The 17,130-nt window shown below is 40.9% G+C and overlaps 2 protein-coding genes across 5 annotated transcripts in view; both read right to left on the reverse strand.

The window, feature by feature from the left end:
• Nucleotides 1-7,396, reverse strand: part of atp8b2 (ATPase phospholipid transporting 8B2) — a 29,155-nt gene extending 21,759 nt beyond the window's left edge. The window contains exons 1-2 of one of the 4 annotated variants that reach the window (XM_030395139.1): nucleotides 7,242-7,396; nucleotides 2,613-2,680 (exon numbers count right to left, since the gene is read on the reverse strand). In XM_030395139.1, coding sequence (XP_030250999.1) covers nucleotides 2,613-2,637 — 25 coding nt within the window. In that variant the 5' untranslated portion in view covers nucleotides 2,638-2,680; nucleotides 7,242-7,396. Of the gene's footprint in view, nucleotides 1-710; nucleotides 1,364-2,612; nucleotides 2,681-7,241 lie in introns of those variants that run through there. The other 3 variants (XR_003981326.1, XM_030395138.1, XM_030395140.1) reach the window with 3 other exon arrangements.
• Nucleotides 7,397-9,734: 2,338 nt separating this feature from the next.
• aqp10a (aquaporin 10a) lies at nucleotides 9,735-17,040 on the reverse strand. The gene is made up of 6 exons (XM_030394931.1): nucleotides 15,257-17,040; nucleotides 13,973-14,099; nucleotides 13,456-13,593; nucleotides 12,127-12,245; nucleotides 11,817-12,034; nucleotides 9,735-10,340 (listed from the first exon to the last, which is right to left on the reverse strand). The coding sequence occupies exons 1-6, from the start codon at nucleotides 15,338-15,340 to the stop codon at nucleotides 10,133-10,135; spliced, it is 894 nt and encodes a 297-aa protein (XP_030250791.1). The 5' UTR covers nucleotides 15,341-17,040; the 3' UTR covers nucleotides 9,735-10,132.
• Nucleotides 17,041-17,130: the final 90 nt, after the last annotated feature.

Below are 17,130 nucleotides of genomic sequence, written 5' to 3' on the forward strand. Positions count from 1 at the left end.
GTGCCCATGCAGCGTGATTTGTGATAGTTAAGCTAAGGAATAAGGATACAGACGAGGCGGTGCAGTTACAGTGGGGGCTGGCGCCTGGAAGATTGATCAGTGTCTCAGGCAGCAGAGACAAGGACATCATCAGACTTATTTACACAAAAATCTCATTCAGATGAGCTCAGTTCTGTTTTCACATGTAAACAAAAACTCATTATCAGCAGTAAAAATAAAGAAAACAGCAACACTGAGACAGGTTATCTCCTAATACTGGAACAGAAAAACAAAACAAAGGTGATACAGAACCAAAACACACTGAAGAAATACAATCATCACCATCATTATTTCCCTGTTATTTAATCTGTTTCTAAATTGATGGCAGATAGCTGGCATCTCAAAAACGGAATGACAAAGCTCAGCGGCGACAGGACCAGCACACACAAAGTGATACAATACTAGAAAGCCAATTAGGTCTGTAATGCAGACATGTGATATGATGAGGTGCACACTGAACACACACACACACACTAACACACAGATAAGTATTCAGTGACGGCTGTGTGATGAAGGACAGGGATGAAACTTGGATTCAGTTGGGATGAAGATGAGAAATGTTTATTTGAAAACAGTGACATGTTGTGTTTATAACCAACTGCCTCTCCATGGTGATGGTAACGACGATGATGATGAAGATGTCAGCAAACACTCTTCACACAGACTCGTACCTGTCCGCTTCTTTTGTGACTTGGCTCCATTCAGCCCTTTCTGTTTCCTCCTCTGCAGAGGCAGAACGACTGGGAACCATTTCTCCGGGAGGTCCTTGAGGACCGTCATCTTGTCCTCTCTAATAGTCTCCGTCTATGTGATCTTCGCTGTGTCACTGACAGACGACCGCCGCATCTCCGCACGGACGCGGGGATGAAAGCTCCGGTCCCAACTTCGGCGAAGTTGGACTGACCGCGCACCGTCCCGTCCCTGCCCCTCTGTCTCTGCCTCCCCCAAACAAACGCGCGCACGCACGCACACACAAACACGCACGTGCACGGACTTGGTCCGTCCCTCGCGCTATTCTCTCTCCCTCCTCCTGCCGCAAAAACACTGAGGTCATTTTTTTTTTTCGAATTAGGTCAGTAAGCGACCTCACGGTCAATCTGCTAACCTTACTGATATTTAATTATAATTAATACGATTATTTAATAGCAGATTATGGACTAAATCGTTCTCATTAAGGTTGTTTCATTAAGTTTTTGTGTGTATTTTATCAATAACCTGACGCAAAGCCCGCAGAGTCTCATCCACAACATCAACACTGTCCGCTGGAGGCATGACGTAATCACACAGGCTGTGGAGGTTTGATGCACGTTGCCATGGTAACCGCCTCTGCAGGGATGCCACAGCTGAGCGAGCCCCTGGATGAGGAGAAACTTGGCGCCATTTTGGATCTGTAAAGAAACGAGCTGACCCAATCAGAGCTGCGGCGCTCCCGAGCCAAACTGTCTCGTGCAGCGGCCCCGGTTTCCTGCAATAAGGTGCACCGCAGTGGGCGGGGCCAGGCAGGTGCCTGAGCACGTGCTGTGTGCGAGCCTCGTGCCGATACATTGAAGGATGCCGACCTCACGTTTATACAGTGACAGGCGCGCACAATTGGTCACGTATAGGTACTATATGAAGCATATCATTATCACTCACACACACGCACGCACTCACGGACACACACACACACACACACACACTGAAGGAGCTGCAGGTGGTGTTTCTGGCTTGCATTTCCACCACTACTGGTCGGCTGCATATGGTTGAAAATATTCATTTTGAAACAGACATTTAAGAGTCACAGCTATAGTAATTATAGCCCGGTTAGAGTAATGAATCTGATGGACACGAATCTATTATTTTAGACAGATACGATCAGAAGCAAAGGTGAGAGAGTAGATTTAATTATGAATATGATTCGTCTACAAAAATGCATCCTCATGTGGAGAAAAACAACAAAAACACTGCAATCACACACATGCCATTTATCAGCCCAACAGTCTGAATGATGACAGCAAAGCATACAAGATACTTTATTTGCATGCCAGTGTGTGATTTACAGATTCCTTATATGTCCTGCAATGTTTCCTCCAGCCCTGTCTGGACACCTTGAATAAAGTTCTATAACCGCCCCAGCACAGTCCCCCTGCACTGGGCAAAACCAGTTTTTTTTTCCTTTCAAAACTGAGGTAAAAGCAGCTGCAGCAGAATAGAAGCTCTTTTCAATCTTTCCAGCCATCAATGATGATGCTGTCTATCTACACACCTACCATTGTACAGATATAAGCCTATATAACAAGTACATGAGTAAGTCGTTTATTATAAAAGTCTACAACATGATGTCTTCCTATCAGCTCTAAATGCATCCCTGAACACCTCAACACTTCAGACGATCAGATGAGGATATATCCTCCATACATCCTTTGTGCATTTACACCTGTATATGCTGATGTGTTTAAGAGTAATCTGACTACAATCCAGTCATGAAGAACACTTGTTAACACCAGCAGATAAAAAGTCAAGACTCTGAAGGGCTGTGTGAGCTTCATTTAAAGAGAAACTCCACCTCAGTGTGCTTTGTGTCAGGTACTGACCTGGAGGAGGCCTCTTTCTAAACATCTCCACTCTGCCAGCGTCCTTCTGCTATGGCCCATGGGATTGTCTGCAGAGAGAAAAAAGAAAGGGAGCATGAGAATATGAACAAGTGTCCACAGGATAAAACTTTCTTTGATCAATACACCTCGTTACTCTACAGTTCTGGGGTTGTTCCATCAAGTGTATGAACTATACTGTTAACTCTTAACAGTGTCAAACATCCAGATATGTGTCATATGCTCGTCTCCTTTGTGTCTTCACTGCTCTGCATTATCATAAATTAAGACGCTCTCTTTCTCTGGCATTATTGTGTGTCTTTGGTGATCCAATCACAACAGGACTGTTCTTCAGTTCACACCTTTCATTTAGCATCATGACATGCATGTCGAGTGACCACTTGTGATCCTATCTCACTTCCCCGCTCTACAAACGGATATGATTTTTTAAAGAACAAATGTAACTAATTTAATTCATTTCGTATACTTTATAAAGGTTCTCTGAATGCAACGGCTAACAAAATTAAGTGATTTTATAAGGGAGTCTGGGGAACTTCTCTCCCTCCTTCCCTCGCTGTTGTCGACTGTGGTTGATTTGGCTGTTGATGTCAGTGTTCAGGTTTACAGCTCTAGTGCAAAACAACCTCAAAATCCAAAAGTCACACTTGAGTAAAAGTCAAGACATTGTGTTAAAAAATGACTTTGGTCAAAGTAAAAAAGTCTCCCACAGGAGTAGTACTACAGTAAAAGTATTTGATATTTGGTGTACATAAGTATTAGGAGTCCTTTTCTGGAATTAAATGCACTTGAGGATCCAAACTATGAGCCAAAGTTAAATATACATGTTTTTTCGCTTTGGCTTTGAAGCAGCTTGTAACATTTGATTTAAGCTATAAAATAAATGTAGTGGAATATAAAGTACAATAATTGCCTCCAAAATGTAGTGGAGTAAAGTACAAGTATACCTCAAAATTTGAGTTCAGAACTTGAATCAATGTACTTGGTTACATTTCGTCAATGGATATCAGTTAACCTGGCCATTCAAATAAATAAAAAAAAAAACCCAACATGAAGTATGGTACAATGACGTCAATATACAGACTGAACCTCAACTGTGACTGACCTCCAGCATCCCTGAGGTGAAGGATGACGAAGACAGAAGTGACTTTTTGTTAAGGGAGAAACCGAGGAGTGAGAACCTTTTGCATATGATGCATTTGATTTATTGCCATGGGGTTTTTTTTGTTTTAGAATGTGAAAAACATTTATTTGCCTCACAGAAAGAGAGTAAAAATCGATCAGGCATTACAGCCGCTACACATCAGGACACACACACACACACACACTCAGACCATCTCCGGTCTGTTAGAGCGTAATGAGGAAATGACATTCAGCAGAGAGCTGCATCTGTCTCCGTGGCCCACAGTATCAGGGGACCGGTGGCTCGGGACAGATCCCCTGTCAGTCTCCTCCCACAGTGGATGAGAGTCAGTAATGGAGCGGTGCTTTTGCTCTCCACACGTGTCTCCTCTCCATTTCCATTTGTGCTGAGCTGTTAACATTACACACCTCGCCGCTTTCACTCCCTGTGTTTTATCTCAGCTAAGAAACGGCGCAGGGGAGGAGAGATGAGAGAGATGAGAGAGATGAGGGATGAGGCTGCGGAGGCGAGGCGTAATACATCTTTGTCTTGCATACTAGAAGGCACAAACAGTATGGCAGGCGGCGGCTGGAGGCAGCGAGCTTCCAATCGATAACCCCTGAGAAAGAGCAGCTCTGCCTCTCTCCACGTGAGCCGGGTGGATCAGTTTTCAGCTACAGTTTCCAGCATCGTCTCTCGCCCTGTCATACACTCATTCCCTCTTGCTGCATGGTCTCTGCTCACTTTCTACACAGTCTAATAGAGACGCTGGCTCGAGAGTTGTTTGCCATGGTTTCTCACCTCTCTCCTCTCAGCAGTCCTTCACCTGTAACCTCCCTCCCTCCCTCCCTCCATCTATCTCGGTCCATCTGTGGCCGGCATCTTGTCTAACCCTATAGACCTGCAGTGCCCTTATGGAATTAAGCTGGCAGAAACACCAGGGACACGCTGCATATCTGAGCACCTCATTTGGCCTCTGGGCAGAATTCCTCTCATGCCATGCTGAAGTTGTAGAGGATTTGGAGCGGCAGAAATCCTTTATGAAATGTGCAGCTTTAAACTGACCAAACTCAATGCCTCACATCTTAAACATGGCAAAAAGCAAGAATACGTGCTTTGCTTAATAAGCCGGTTTGCCTGCAATACTCACTGGTGACTGAACTTTATTCTATAGTGCTGTTAATCTCTTCGGATAAAAACAAATATAATTCAGCATTAATCTCAAACAGTTTAGTCAGTTTGTAGTTTCTTTGATCTGAAGGCAGGCTGCACACATCTCGAGCAAAAAGAGAAAAAAACGATATAGAAAGGCTATATAATGCTCTGGTTGGATGTATCTGATGTTTCATTTTGCTTTCTTTGTTTTGTTTCGCCACATACAAAGCAGGTAATAACGTGGATTCAGGGCGAGCTAAAGGGATTTTAAAGCATCCCATGTGACAGACTAGGGTACTGTAAGAAATCCTAACACAGCTTCTAAGGCTGCAACTGAGGTTTATTTTCCATGTCGATAAATCTGCATGTGATTTGATTAGTCGTTCGGTCTATAAAATGTCAGAAAAAGTCGATCAGTGTTGCCCAGAGCCAAAGATGAGGCCCACGACTGGGCGACTGCTACAAGAAGAAGCCAAACTAATATTGATATTGTACACGCATGATGATATCGTGTGAATAATCCAGCAGAGGTGTTCGGTCTTTTGTTAATGAGTTCGTCTAGCTGCCTTACATTTAATTTTACATTTCAGGGCATTTAGCAGACATTTTTGTCCAAAGCGACTTATAGTTATTCATACAAACATTCATGCACTGATGACGGTGGTTGCAGGGCAAGGTGCTGACCAGCACATCAGGAGCAGTTTGGGTTTCAGTATCTTGTCCAAGGACATTTCGACATGCAGACCAGGGGAATCGAACCAACGACCTTCCGATAACAAGACACTGGCTCCACCCCTGAGTCACAGCTGCCTTCTTTTTGTAAATGAGTGTGATTGTTCTTTTTGTCTTCTTTGTTTTCTAAAGTTATGGGTACAGACTCTCTCTCCATTACCCTAAAGTAACAAAGATACTAATTACCAGCACTTATTTTTCGAATTTCTATCGATATTATTATTGTGAATGATAATCGTTTCGTAAATATCTTATATCGAGATGCTGTTAAACACTCGGTGAGGCTGAGGGCAGTTTGTGTTGTTCTTGAGGGGTAATTAACTGAGAGGGATGATATTCTCATGTAATTCTGTCACACAGATACTAATATAGCCGCGTCTCTTGTGACGTCTGCACTCTACTAAAATGAACTAGTGTAGGTCTTCAGAGTTACTTTCATAACGGAGCAGACCACAACAACTGTAACGGAGTTAAATCACCATGTTATTGACCTGTTAAGGTGCACTATATAGTTTTTGGGTAGGAAAGTTTAATCAGAAGAGAAAGATCTTCATTGACTCATTTAAAAAAAAAAAATGCCTTAACAAACTAAATAGACAAACTTTATTTGTTTTCATGACTCAATAAACTGAATAAACAAACTGACCTTAAAGGACAACTCAGTTTCACACTGTTTACATTATTCATATTGGTGGACCCTGCCACCTTTCTAGCTCCAAACTCCCCCCCCCCCCCCCCCAAAAAATGTCTGAGTTTGCATTATTACTCATTCATATTGTAAAATATTACAATTCTGAGTTTGAATTTCTTCTCCAAATGCTACATATTGCCCCTTTAAGGAGGAATCAGTTGATCTGTGACATCTTAAAACAACCATCTTTAATAAACTCTACATTTAAAGTTAATTAACTGATGGTTATTTCACTGTTAAAGAATGTTCATTATGCAGTTAATGGTTCATAAATACTGTGTAGTTGGTCTTTAAATATTATTTGGATACAGATTATAACATTGCAACTGAAATAACCATTAATTAACATTTCATTAACTATACATATATTAATTAAAATTACCAACTTATAGATATCTGTGGAACAATTAACAACACAAGGGTTATCATAGTGATAATATCCAGCATCTTCGGTGCTCAACACATCTGTCTTCAGGTAACAGTGAGCAGTTGTTGTTATACTGATGTTTCTGCGGTAACTGAATGTCATCCCCTCATTGCAGGTCAGCCACTTTCACAAGGAAGCAAACTGGAACCAACAGAAGACGAGAATAACTCTAACGAAGTCAAAGCAGCTCAAATTGAATCAGACACCATGAGCTCTGTGAGACATCCATTAGAGGAAATGCACTGGTGTCTGTCTGGAGGGAGCTGCACAGTGTCGTGACTAACTTTCACTTTGACTTTGGGAAAACATGTTTTGACTAACGCCAGACTACTGTAACTTTCTGAAAGTAGGAGCCGCATCTGCTGTGTGAGCCGAGCGCACCGGAGCTGAACACTGTAGAAACATCAACACTTTCGGCTGATCTGAAATCAGACTGCAGCGCGAACTGGACAAACTAAAAATGCCAAACAGCAACAGCAAGCCTACCTTTTTAAAAGTCTTTTTAGATATATCCGCTTATGTTCCTCCTGGAGACATCCTCGCTGCCACTCTCGCTGAGGTCATGATGAGGTTCCGGGCTTGAATGGGACTGACCGGTCCTTGTTGAGGTGGGGAGGAGGGTGAAGCAGGAGCCCGGGATGAGCTGGAGGTACCGTGTCGAGGTGAGGGAAGGTTCGGCTTCGGCCAGGGGAGAGGAGAGGAGAGGAGGGAGGAGGAGGAGGAGGAGGAGGAGCTGGGGGCTGCACCTCCTTCACCTTCTCCACCTCCATCTGTACCTTCTGCACCCCAGGACCTTAAAGAGGCACTATGTAGATTTCAAACTCGCAGTTTAGATATTTCACGATATTAATGAGGTGATAACACAAACTCAGAAATATTGATCATTTCCATAAGTGAATAAACAAGCGGGAAAATATGGTCCAGAACACAAACAAAGTAAAACAGTATTATAGTATTCAGTTTATTCAGTGATAAAAATAAAGAAAGTTTATTTATTTAATTTGTTCAGGCATAAAAAACATCAATGAAGATCTTTCTCATCTGATTGAAATATATTTTTAGCGCGCCTTCAAATCACATGAGTATCTGATGTGTTGTTCAGCACCAGTGTTGATGATTGGCATAGCAACTTTTTAATAGTTTAAATTGATTCAAATTTCTTTCTGCTTTTAACACTTTATCTTTATTATCAACACATTAAATCATCTGCTGAACACACACTGATCAATAACCATGTGCCTCTTCTCCTTCTGTGTCATACCGCCCTCTACTGCTCTGTCAGCACTTTCTGCTCCAACATCTGTTCACTGCTCAAGGTTGCAACATCTGCAGTGTGTCCACCATGATGCCAAAAATACTCATGACCTTCATGTGGGGACCTACACTGCATGTGTGGACTCAACGGCATGAATATATATTTATAAATTTTAATGTGCAATGTTACTTTTTCACTGTCTAATAGCACTTGAATGTTATATATCACTTTCCTCTGCTTCTCAATATCATTATATATATATATATATATATATATATATATATATATATTATATTATATATATACTGCCTTTTTTATCGTAGTTCACTTATTTTCCCTAAATTCACCTTTTTAAGATTAGCATTGTTATTCTTTTCAACACTGATCACAGCATTTGCACCTTTTTATTATTAGTCAGTTGTGTTTTTGCATTTTATTCTTATGTTAATGTATTTTTTAGCATTTTCCATCGAGTTCAATTAAGTTTTATATTATCTTTTAATAATACTTCTAGTAGTGTTTTCCATGGTACACCAATAGATCATTTATACTTTGCAGTGTCTTGCAGGTCTTCTGGTTCACTACAGCATATATGAAAAATCTATAAAGCTTGGCTGTGGCTCCAGAGAAAGCCGCATGTAATCTGATAAATTACCTACCATGATGTCACCCAGTGGATAATTTGCATTGTGGGTAATGTAGGCACCAGGTTTTTGACAAAGAAGAAGAATGCGTGGAATAAAAAAAGGCGATATCTCTGACTTTGCAGTATCTATGTGTAATCTCTTTTTTTTAACTGTCCATAATGAGTTACACAGTTACACTTTAAGGATAAACAAGACCTGTTTGTTTAGGACACAACCTGTGTGTCAACTAAAGCTGACAGCAGCCCATGATCGTAAGTGTGCCAGTTGTTGTTGTTTTTTTGTTGATTTTCTGTCTGTTAAGTCATTTTTTCTTTTTCCTTATGGGTTTTTTTTGGATCAAGATGGACATTTATTTCATTATTATGTCAAAACAATATAAATGGCAGAAACTAAGAACATAGAGGGAGATGATGATAAATCCAAACTGTTTGGAAAAGAAAAGAAAAAAGCCAAATCTGTCTTGTTGAACTGTGGGCTAACCATAGCTGACAAAGCACTGGTATATTACAGAGAAGCAACTCTATATAAAAAATTACTATGTTCTAAAGACTAAAATTTTAAGTTTAAAGACCAGTGAGATTGCTTTATTGTCCTCCCTGTCTCTCTTGTCCTGTTATTGATTGTGAATCGATGTCACGTGCCGTTTGTGACATTGTCAATGTCACAGACCACCAATTGAATACAGTCTTGACCTTTGTGTACACGTCATTACTCTGCAATCAACCTATTTCACAATCTTCTCTTGAGTGCATCCCAGACGGACTGGAGAGACCGACGCAATCTAAAACGCTGATGAAATGAGTCAGGTAATCATAATGTGGATCTCCAGAGGTTGGAGAGCTGTATGTTCTGAATTGATTCCCTGAAGTGACCCTCTTCTCCTCACATTCGGTCAAAGACATGCATGTAACTACCAGGCAGAAACAATGAAACATGAAAAAATACAAAATATACAGCAAAGTAATATACTCTGTAAGGATTTCAAAATATATATAAATGAAACATAAACATTTACCGTAATGATACTGACCCGTAACCCCACGTTTATCATCACTGTAGTTAAGAGAGATATCAATGTTTTATTTTTTTAGAGCAAAGTTTTATTAAATCAGCTTAACATGTCCTCAATAGTGATCAAGGCATTTCATAAACAGTAAATACAACTCTGTAATATAATATACAGAGAATAAATCAATACTCTGGATAATACAGGCATCAATGTGAACAGCATTAACACTCAATCAATATCTCTTTCAGCTGCCTCTACCTCTACTGGCTGTGAGTAGAAGTTCAGTTCATAGTTCAGAGTTTATTAATAATAAATCCGTGGTGTGATGTGTGCATGTCTGAACAGTGGTTAAACTCACGTGTTCACAACTGCCCTCTCAAAAACAATCTAAAACCACATTACTGTCTTTAAACGGGGAGGCTAACAGCAGCTTTGTCATGCGGGATGTATGTTATAACAGTAACACTTAGAAATGTGAAGACTTTAATTCCACATCTTTCTCCCACGTCGGGCCGGGCTGCTTTATTGTCTCGCTAATGGAGAGAGCGGAGTCGTTGTCAGGTTGGTCCGGGTCAGGCAGGTGCCATTCGATGAAAATCAGATACATAAAAGTGCCCATCACACCTCCTATAGGTGGAGCCACCAGGGGTACCCAGAACCAGTAGTCGTAACACCTGGAGGGCAGATTAACAACACACATGAGTTTATTTTCTAGCCACTGAGATTTGTCTTATTATATTTCCTTAAAGTGACATCAAACAATAGTTTTATCTTGACAGTATTTGTGTGAAAGTACTGCTCGCAGTGACAAACCCACAGAGAATTATCACCAAACTCTGCAGCTCTATGGATCCTTTTTCCGTGCTGGATTTTTCGCAAGCAGAAGCTGCTACTTTCAGAAAACATGCTCAGACGAACCCACTGATTGTACACCACAATTAGCACAAATGGAGGTTTTGTAAACTGGTAAAAGAGAGATTTATTTTATTTTTTACCTTTTAATCATTATGAAGAAGGGGCTGACCTCACAACGCAATGGCAACAGAATAATGTCAACATTTCCTGTAAAAAAATCGATGCAATTCTGTCTACTACCAGGCACAAAATCTCCAAAGAACATCAAGGCTGGTGTTCCAGCCGGGCAGACAGCCTGGCACCATTTCTATCTGCTTTTATTTCTTCATTATGGACTAAATGAAAGCATAAACTCCTTTGTTGCCCTGTGTTGTAGGTAGCTGCTGCTCTCAGGGAAACAGAAAGCGACCCAGTGGTCTGCGACAGTGGTGGTTGTCTGTTTCCACTTTTAAAGGCAGATAAACCTGCTAAAAACGGGCAATTCGCTCTTTTCCAATTGCCAGTAGACACGTTTCTTTTTGTTTCTTTTCAGGGTGTACTTTCAATGTCAGAAACCGAATGGAGACAGGGAACAGTAGAAACAAGCATGAATGACAGAAAAACAGCTTTTTGTTTTGTAGTTTTTACTTTTTCCAGCTCAAAGCAGACTGAACAATGTTTGAGCGCTACATGAAAAGAGGCGGATGGAAAACTGTTTATGTGCCAGTGTCTTTAACTTCAACACTTGTCGACAGACGGGCATAAATTAACGTGTTCATCCATGTTTCCATCACAGCCAATCGGCGCTGGAGTTGATAAACACCTGAGACTAATGCAAAGTGATTTGACCTGGCAATGAATGCCAATTGAACCCATGGGGTCAGGAACAAACAGCTCTATGTTATGGAGTTTTTCTGCCTCCTAGTGGTCAAGAATCACTCCTTTCAGCTTTAATCGATTAGATTAGAAGTTCAAATAGTACTTAACAGCTGTGGATCCACTGAATAGCCATAGGGTTATAAGATCTCATCAGGCGAAGGCTCACACTGGGTCATACTCAGATGTTCAGTAACAAGCTGACACTTCATGTTCCTTTGATTTGCAGAAAACAACTCTAATCTCTGATAACCTCTTACATTTTGACCAAAGGTCACAGACCTCTAAGAGAGGTAGACAATGTCACTCTTCACATGTCATAAGAAGAGTTTGAAAGCAATATCTGTCCTTACTTTATCTGCCTTGAAATGTGTTTTTTTATTGCTGTGTATCTGTACTGTGGTAGATAATGTATATGTGGCTAAAGATAAGAGACTTACGTGAAAACCTCTGTGCCCCAGCCGGCAGTCAGGGTAAAGAGGCGCGGCCCCAGGTCCCTCGCAGGATTGATTGCAGCGCCGCAGTTACCGGACATTGACATGGAGATCCCCAGGACAATCACTGCCACTATCGGAGGGATCAGCTCTGCGGGAGCCGGGGTATTCCTCTTTTCACCCAAACACAGGATGCACAACATCAGCATGCCAGTGCCCACGACCTGACGAAAGTACAGATGCAGCACTTATAAGTTCACTGAAGAAACAGCTGTTGAAATATTTAATTATATCAAAAACAAATCCTCCCACTGACCTGGTCAAGGAAACTTCTGCCTAAAGTCATGTACTCTGAGGGATACGTGGCAAATATAGACGCTGTCTCATTTGGGCCATATACAGTCAAATCTCCTCCACTGAAGTCCATTATAGCATCTGATACAGAAACAGAGTCATGTAGCAAACAACTACACAGATAGATTTACATACATACATACATACACAGAAAAAGTTAAGGAAATCCGTAATTCTTCCTCCAGTATTTTCCTTAGATAATCCAAAATATCTAAGGTATTCCATTACTGGCTACTCTGAAGACATTGGTGTTTGGTGTATTGATGATGGCTAAGAGTATTGTTTGATAAGCATGGACTGATTTCTGAATAGGCCTACTGGGCACAGGCACAAGGGCCCAGGTGTCAGAGCATCTGTTGTAAACATTTATTTGCAAAAGTAAATTTAAGACTACGAAAAGACACAGAATGACAGCAGAGACCAAGACAAAAATTACCACAAAGAGGGTCAAACGACTCCAAAGATACACTTTAATTCTGGCCTTGCTCATACAAAGGAGGAACTGGGGGGTCTATAATATGTCCGTACCCAGGGAGTACTTAGCAACCTTTTCAATTTACTTGGGAAACTCCTGATTAATGGCAAATTATCGCTCTTCACACATACTCAAGCAAATTTCAGACATCCAAGAAAGAAGAATTGGTACTTCTTACAGAGCGTTTTAAAGGAAAGGGGAATGAATTTAATCAAATCTGCCACTTCACTTTTTCTGTCAATCATGTTGTGCGCTTCAACATCAATCATTATCGAGGGGCTGACAAACACAGGGCAGTGCACAGACTCTCTAATGGGACAGGGGCAACAAATGAATTTATTAATGAAACTGCTGAAAATAAGTGTATGCCAGAGACTCGTTCACGCCAGAGGGATCAGTTATTCTGCATGGTTTTCTGAGAATCAAAAGTTAGATGTGACACAAAAATGGTTATTATTTTGTTGTTTTTGTTTGGGAAAGACCCCCGCTTAGGTTTTAAATCCTCTAAATTTTAGAGGTCTCAAGGTTGGCAAGTAGGAACTTGGAGCCCGTTATTTTTGAAGCTCTAAATTTTGACTTCGCCCTATGCTGCAAAAGTGTTCTGGAGTGCAAGACACATCTAAAAACAAGAGGAGTTTCACTACAACTATAAAATAGCCAATCTATCCATATAACAACATGGTACTATGAAATAGACCAGTGTTGGTCAGGTCATTGAGTTAACAAGCGAAACACCAAGGTATTCAAGTCTTTTCCTTGAGCTATCACCCGTCTCCCTGTCACTGATGAAGTGTCTGAGGGGCACGAATGACTAACCATAGTAGACCAGGTAGACGAGCGCTGACGCCACGTATGCCCCCAGCAGCTGGGAGAGGCAGTAGGGCACCAGCCTTCCCCATTGCACCTGTCCCAGCACACAGAAACTCAGACTCACTGCCGGGTTCAGATGAGCACCTTGCAAAGAAAAGAGGTGGGAGCAGAGGAAGAAGACAATAGGAGTGAATTACAGTCAGAGAGAGACTGGAAGGTAATGAAATCTCATATTATTTGTAGCCATATAGTGTGCCAACTAAGAGTTATTATAGTGAGCTGGATATCAGTCAGTGAAGACCTTGAGAAGCTGCATAAGGCCTCATTGCAGAGAGCACCAGACATTAGTGTAATAAATCTGGAGCGCTCAGTAATGCAGTAATGGAAAAGTCATAACTCAGAGTGTGAGGCAGTAAAGTGAATCCTGACATTGTGTATTTTACTGTTTGTTAATCTGTTGAGGATGTCACTGAAGACAGTTAAGTTAATAGATCACAAAAAGAAGTTCATGTCCATTTTTTACCTGTGATGCCCTTGGTGAGATACATGGCCGACATCACGCCCACGGAGAAGGCCATGTTTACTGACAGGAACTGGCCCTTTGTCTCTCTGCTCGTCTTCACCTGCGCCGCGGCGGAGCAGCCAAAGAGCTGCACGCAGCAGTTAAACAAACAGTACGGAGTCTTATTAGAGATCAGTTTGAGGTTTTGAAAATGTAATTAGCTCATTAACCTGTTAACTTCGCCCTTGTAATGGGCATGCGTATCTAAATGACCTTATAACAAATCTATAATTTGGCCTTGCAGATGAGAGGGAACACACACGGTACGCAGAATTCTTCTGATGAAACTTAATTGTCTATGAATCACTGATAGCTATTGTTTTATTATCTGTTTATTGCAGTTCAGGGGTACAATAAAATGAGTTGTTAATATTAATGCCAGAAAAAACCTTTGATGGCCCTTAAAACTTTAGTAGTCAGCTGTAGTCAGATGTGCGAGTGAAATGATGTCACGTGGAGTCAGGACTATCATGTCAAGTCAACCTGGATCATGATAATCTAAATATAATAAAATGTTATTAGTCCGTTAATATTTGTATACATATGACTAAATAAATATCGTAAATGAATAAATTCAAGAAATCTTGACCACTCGATGACTAATACTGGAAGCATTGTGTAAATCCAAATATCACCTTGTTTGTTTACAATTTATATTTGGATTTTTGAAAGCTGTCTCTATGTGACGTCAGTCCAAAACTGCACAAGGGCTTCAAGTGTTACATTTAAAATGAGTAATATTAGATAAAAGAGCCCAAAACATATATACGATCTTTGCATGTAGTTTGATTTATGGAAAAATAAAGCAGTACAATGCAACTTCAGAGCAGCAATTTACAAGAGTCTTTTTTCTTTTTTTTATTGATTAATAGAGTGCAGCTTTTGCACACCTTAGGGTCGAAAGGTGCGTAGGAGAAGACTGAAGTCCAACAAAATCAGGGAAAAAACTCTCACACACTGTCCACTTCACTTGCTATTAAGTTAATTGATAACAACATTTCAGTACTCGAACATTCATCAGTGAGATGGACAGTGTGCAGGAGTCATTTTCCTTTTCTTAATTAATAAAAGGAACCTTCAATTCACACTGAAATGTACTCAGTGTCCTCAAAACTAACAAAAAAACTTTCAGAAATAAGAAAAAAAATAAAAATGTTTTACAGTAATTCCAAATGAACATTAAACAGCATGGATCTTGTTTGTACCCTCAAAGCCAAAAAGGCCAACTCATCGAGTCTCACCTACCAACAAGATGAAAGTTCCCAAAAACTCAGCCATGCACTCGCGCACCAGAGCGTTCCTCACTCTCAGAGCTCGTAGCTTCTTCATCACTGGGGTCAGATCGCTCTTCTTATCTCACGCTGAACTCCCTGTCTCTGTTGTCAGACAGAGCAGCTGTCTGTCCAGGAGCTGATGTGTGTGGTGGTGCCAATGAAGGAGGTGATGATGAACTTCCACCTGAGCGCACGAGGACCTGTGCACTGTATCCCCCCCGCTCTCCCTTCTCTTTCTCCACAGCTGCTCAAACACTATTACTCATTTATTGGGTTGTCACACCTCCAGACGCTGCTCATATTAACAGAGGCCATAAAGAACAGTGTGATTACATGTTGACTGAACATAGCATGGGGCAATAAAGCACAGGGGGAGAATCGTATGTAATCAATCACAGATGTTAATCACAAATTTGCATCTATATTTAGGTTTTTTTACTCTTTAAGTCATCTGTGTCAGGTCCATGTGAGAGACAACATGGAAGCCTAATATAGCCTGTCTTAAACCTGTAGGTTCTGGGAATAAGATAATTGATCACAGTGAACTCTGTACTTCTTAGAAATTATATAACCATAATAACTGCTGAGGGAGAAGTATAATTGCTGATCAGCGAGGCACATGCATGGGGTGAAAGAATGTGTCGACATCGTAGGTTATAATGTAAAGATTTGAGTGAAAATGAAGAGACTATCTTTCCATAACATAAACTTTGACACAGTATGGAGACTGCAAAAGTTACATCAACAGCTGGTTTGATATCTTATCACATCTGCGTTTGAGGTGTATCGCTGTCTGGTAATAAAAAGGACAGATAGCTTTCATCCGCTTTGTCACGAGGGCTTTTCTCTGTGCGTATGGATAGATAACATACAGCACCTTAATGTCCCATACTGTTTATCGTAGGAAACACAGATAGATCATATGTAAGCAAAAGGAGGTTCGTAACATTGGGTTGTCTTGCTGCTTGCTGAAATTTGTTTTGCGTTCTAAGATAAGAACTGTTTTACCCTGTTTTAGCTTGAGCAGTGCGCTGGATTATTTTATAGACTTAATAGAAAAAGAGCTGCTGCCAAATTAAAGCACCTTGATGGGGGTCAAGAGAGATATCCCATTTCTAAATTTCTATCCCTACGCCTTGTTTTGGAGTGACCCCTTGTCCCTCACAACAGAGTTGGAGGGCATTGTGATTGTGAATATCCTCCTATTTAATGGGACGACCCTTCAAGACCCTCATGTGTCAACATGGCAACATGGCATCTTCAGCTGATGATTTCTCATGTGTTACTGGTTTTAGTTCAATGACATTTTGCCATTTATCCGATGGAGGTACAAAAGCATGGATGCTCCCAGTTCATTTACAACTTCAACTCATCAATCAAGATATCTAGTGAAAAAGATCATTGCTTCATTATCTGGCCACTAGCTGTGCTTTTAAGGCTAGAGGCCGCAACTTCGCTGCTGGACTGCTGGAATTTTGGGCGTCAGATGCCTTTAAATGGGGTGAAATGCAACACTGAGAGACATCTGCAAACTTGCAGCGATTGTTTTTTATAATGATACATAATACATTGAGACAACAGAGTTTTTATAACCCCTCGATCCTAACAAAAACCAAGACAACTACCCCTAGACTTGAAGGCACAAAATGGAGGGCGGAGTGGTAGGGGCACCTGTAGTATTGGGATTGGCCCTTGATCTACTTTCTGGATTATGTGTGCCAGTGTTTTACATGATGAGCTACAACATCAGATTTTCAAGCATCGTATATTGATCTGCATTTATTTTGGATGTGATTTGTGTTTATTGTGTTCATAATGTGTGTGAAAGATGTAAGCAAATAACAC

This window comes from Sparus aurata, chromosome 17 (genome assembly GCF_900880675.1).
Source record: "Sparus aurata chromosome 17, fSpaAur1.1, whole genome shotgun sequence".
Classification (NCBI taxonomy): Eukaryota; Metazoa; Chordata; class Actinopteri; order Spariformes; family Sparidae; genus Sparus; species Sparus aurata.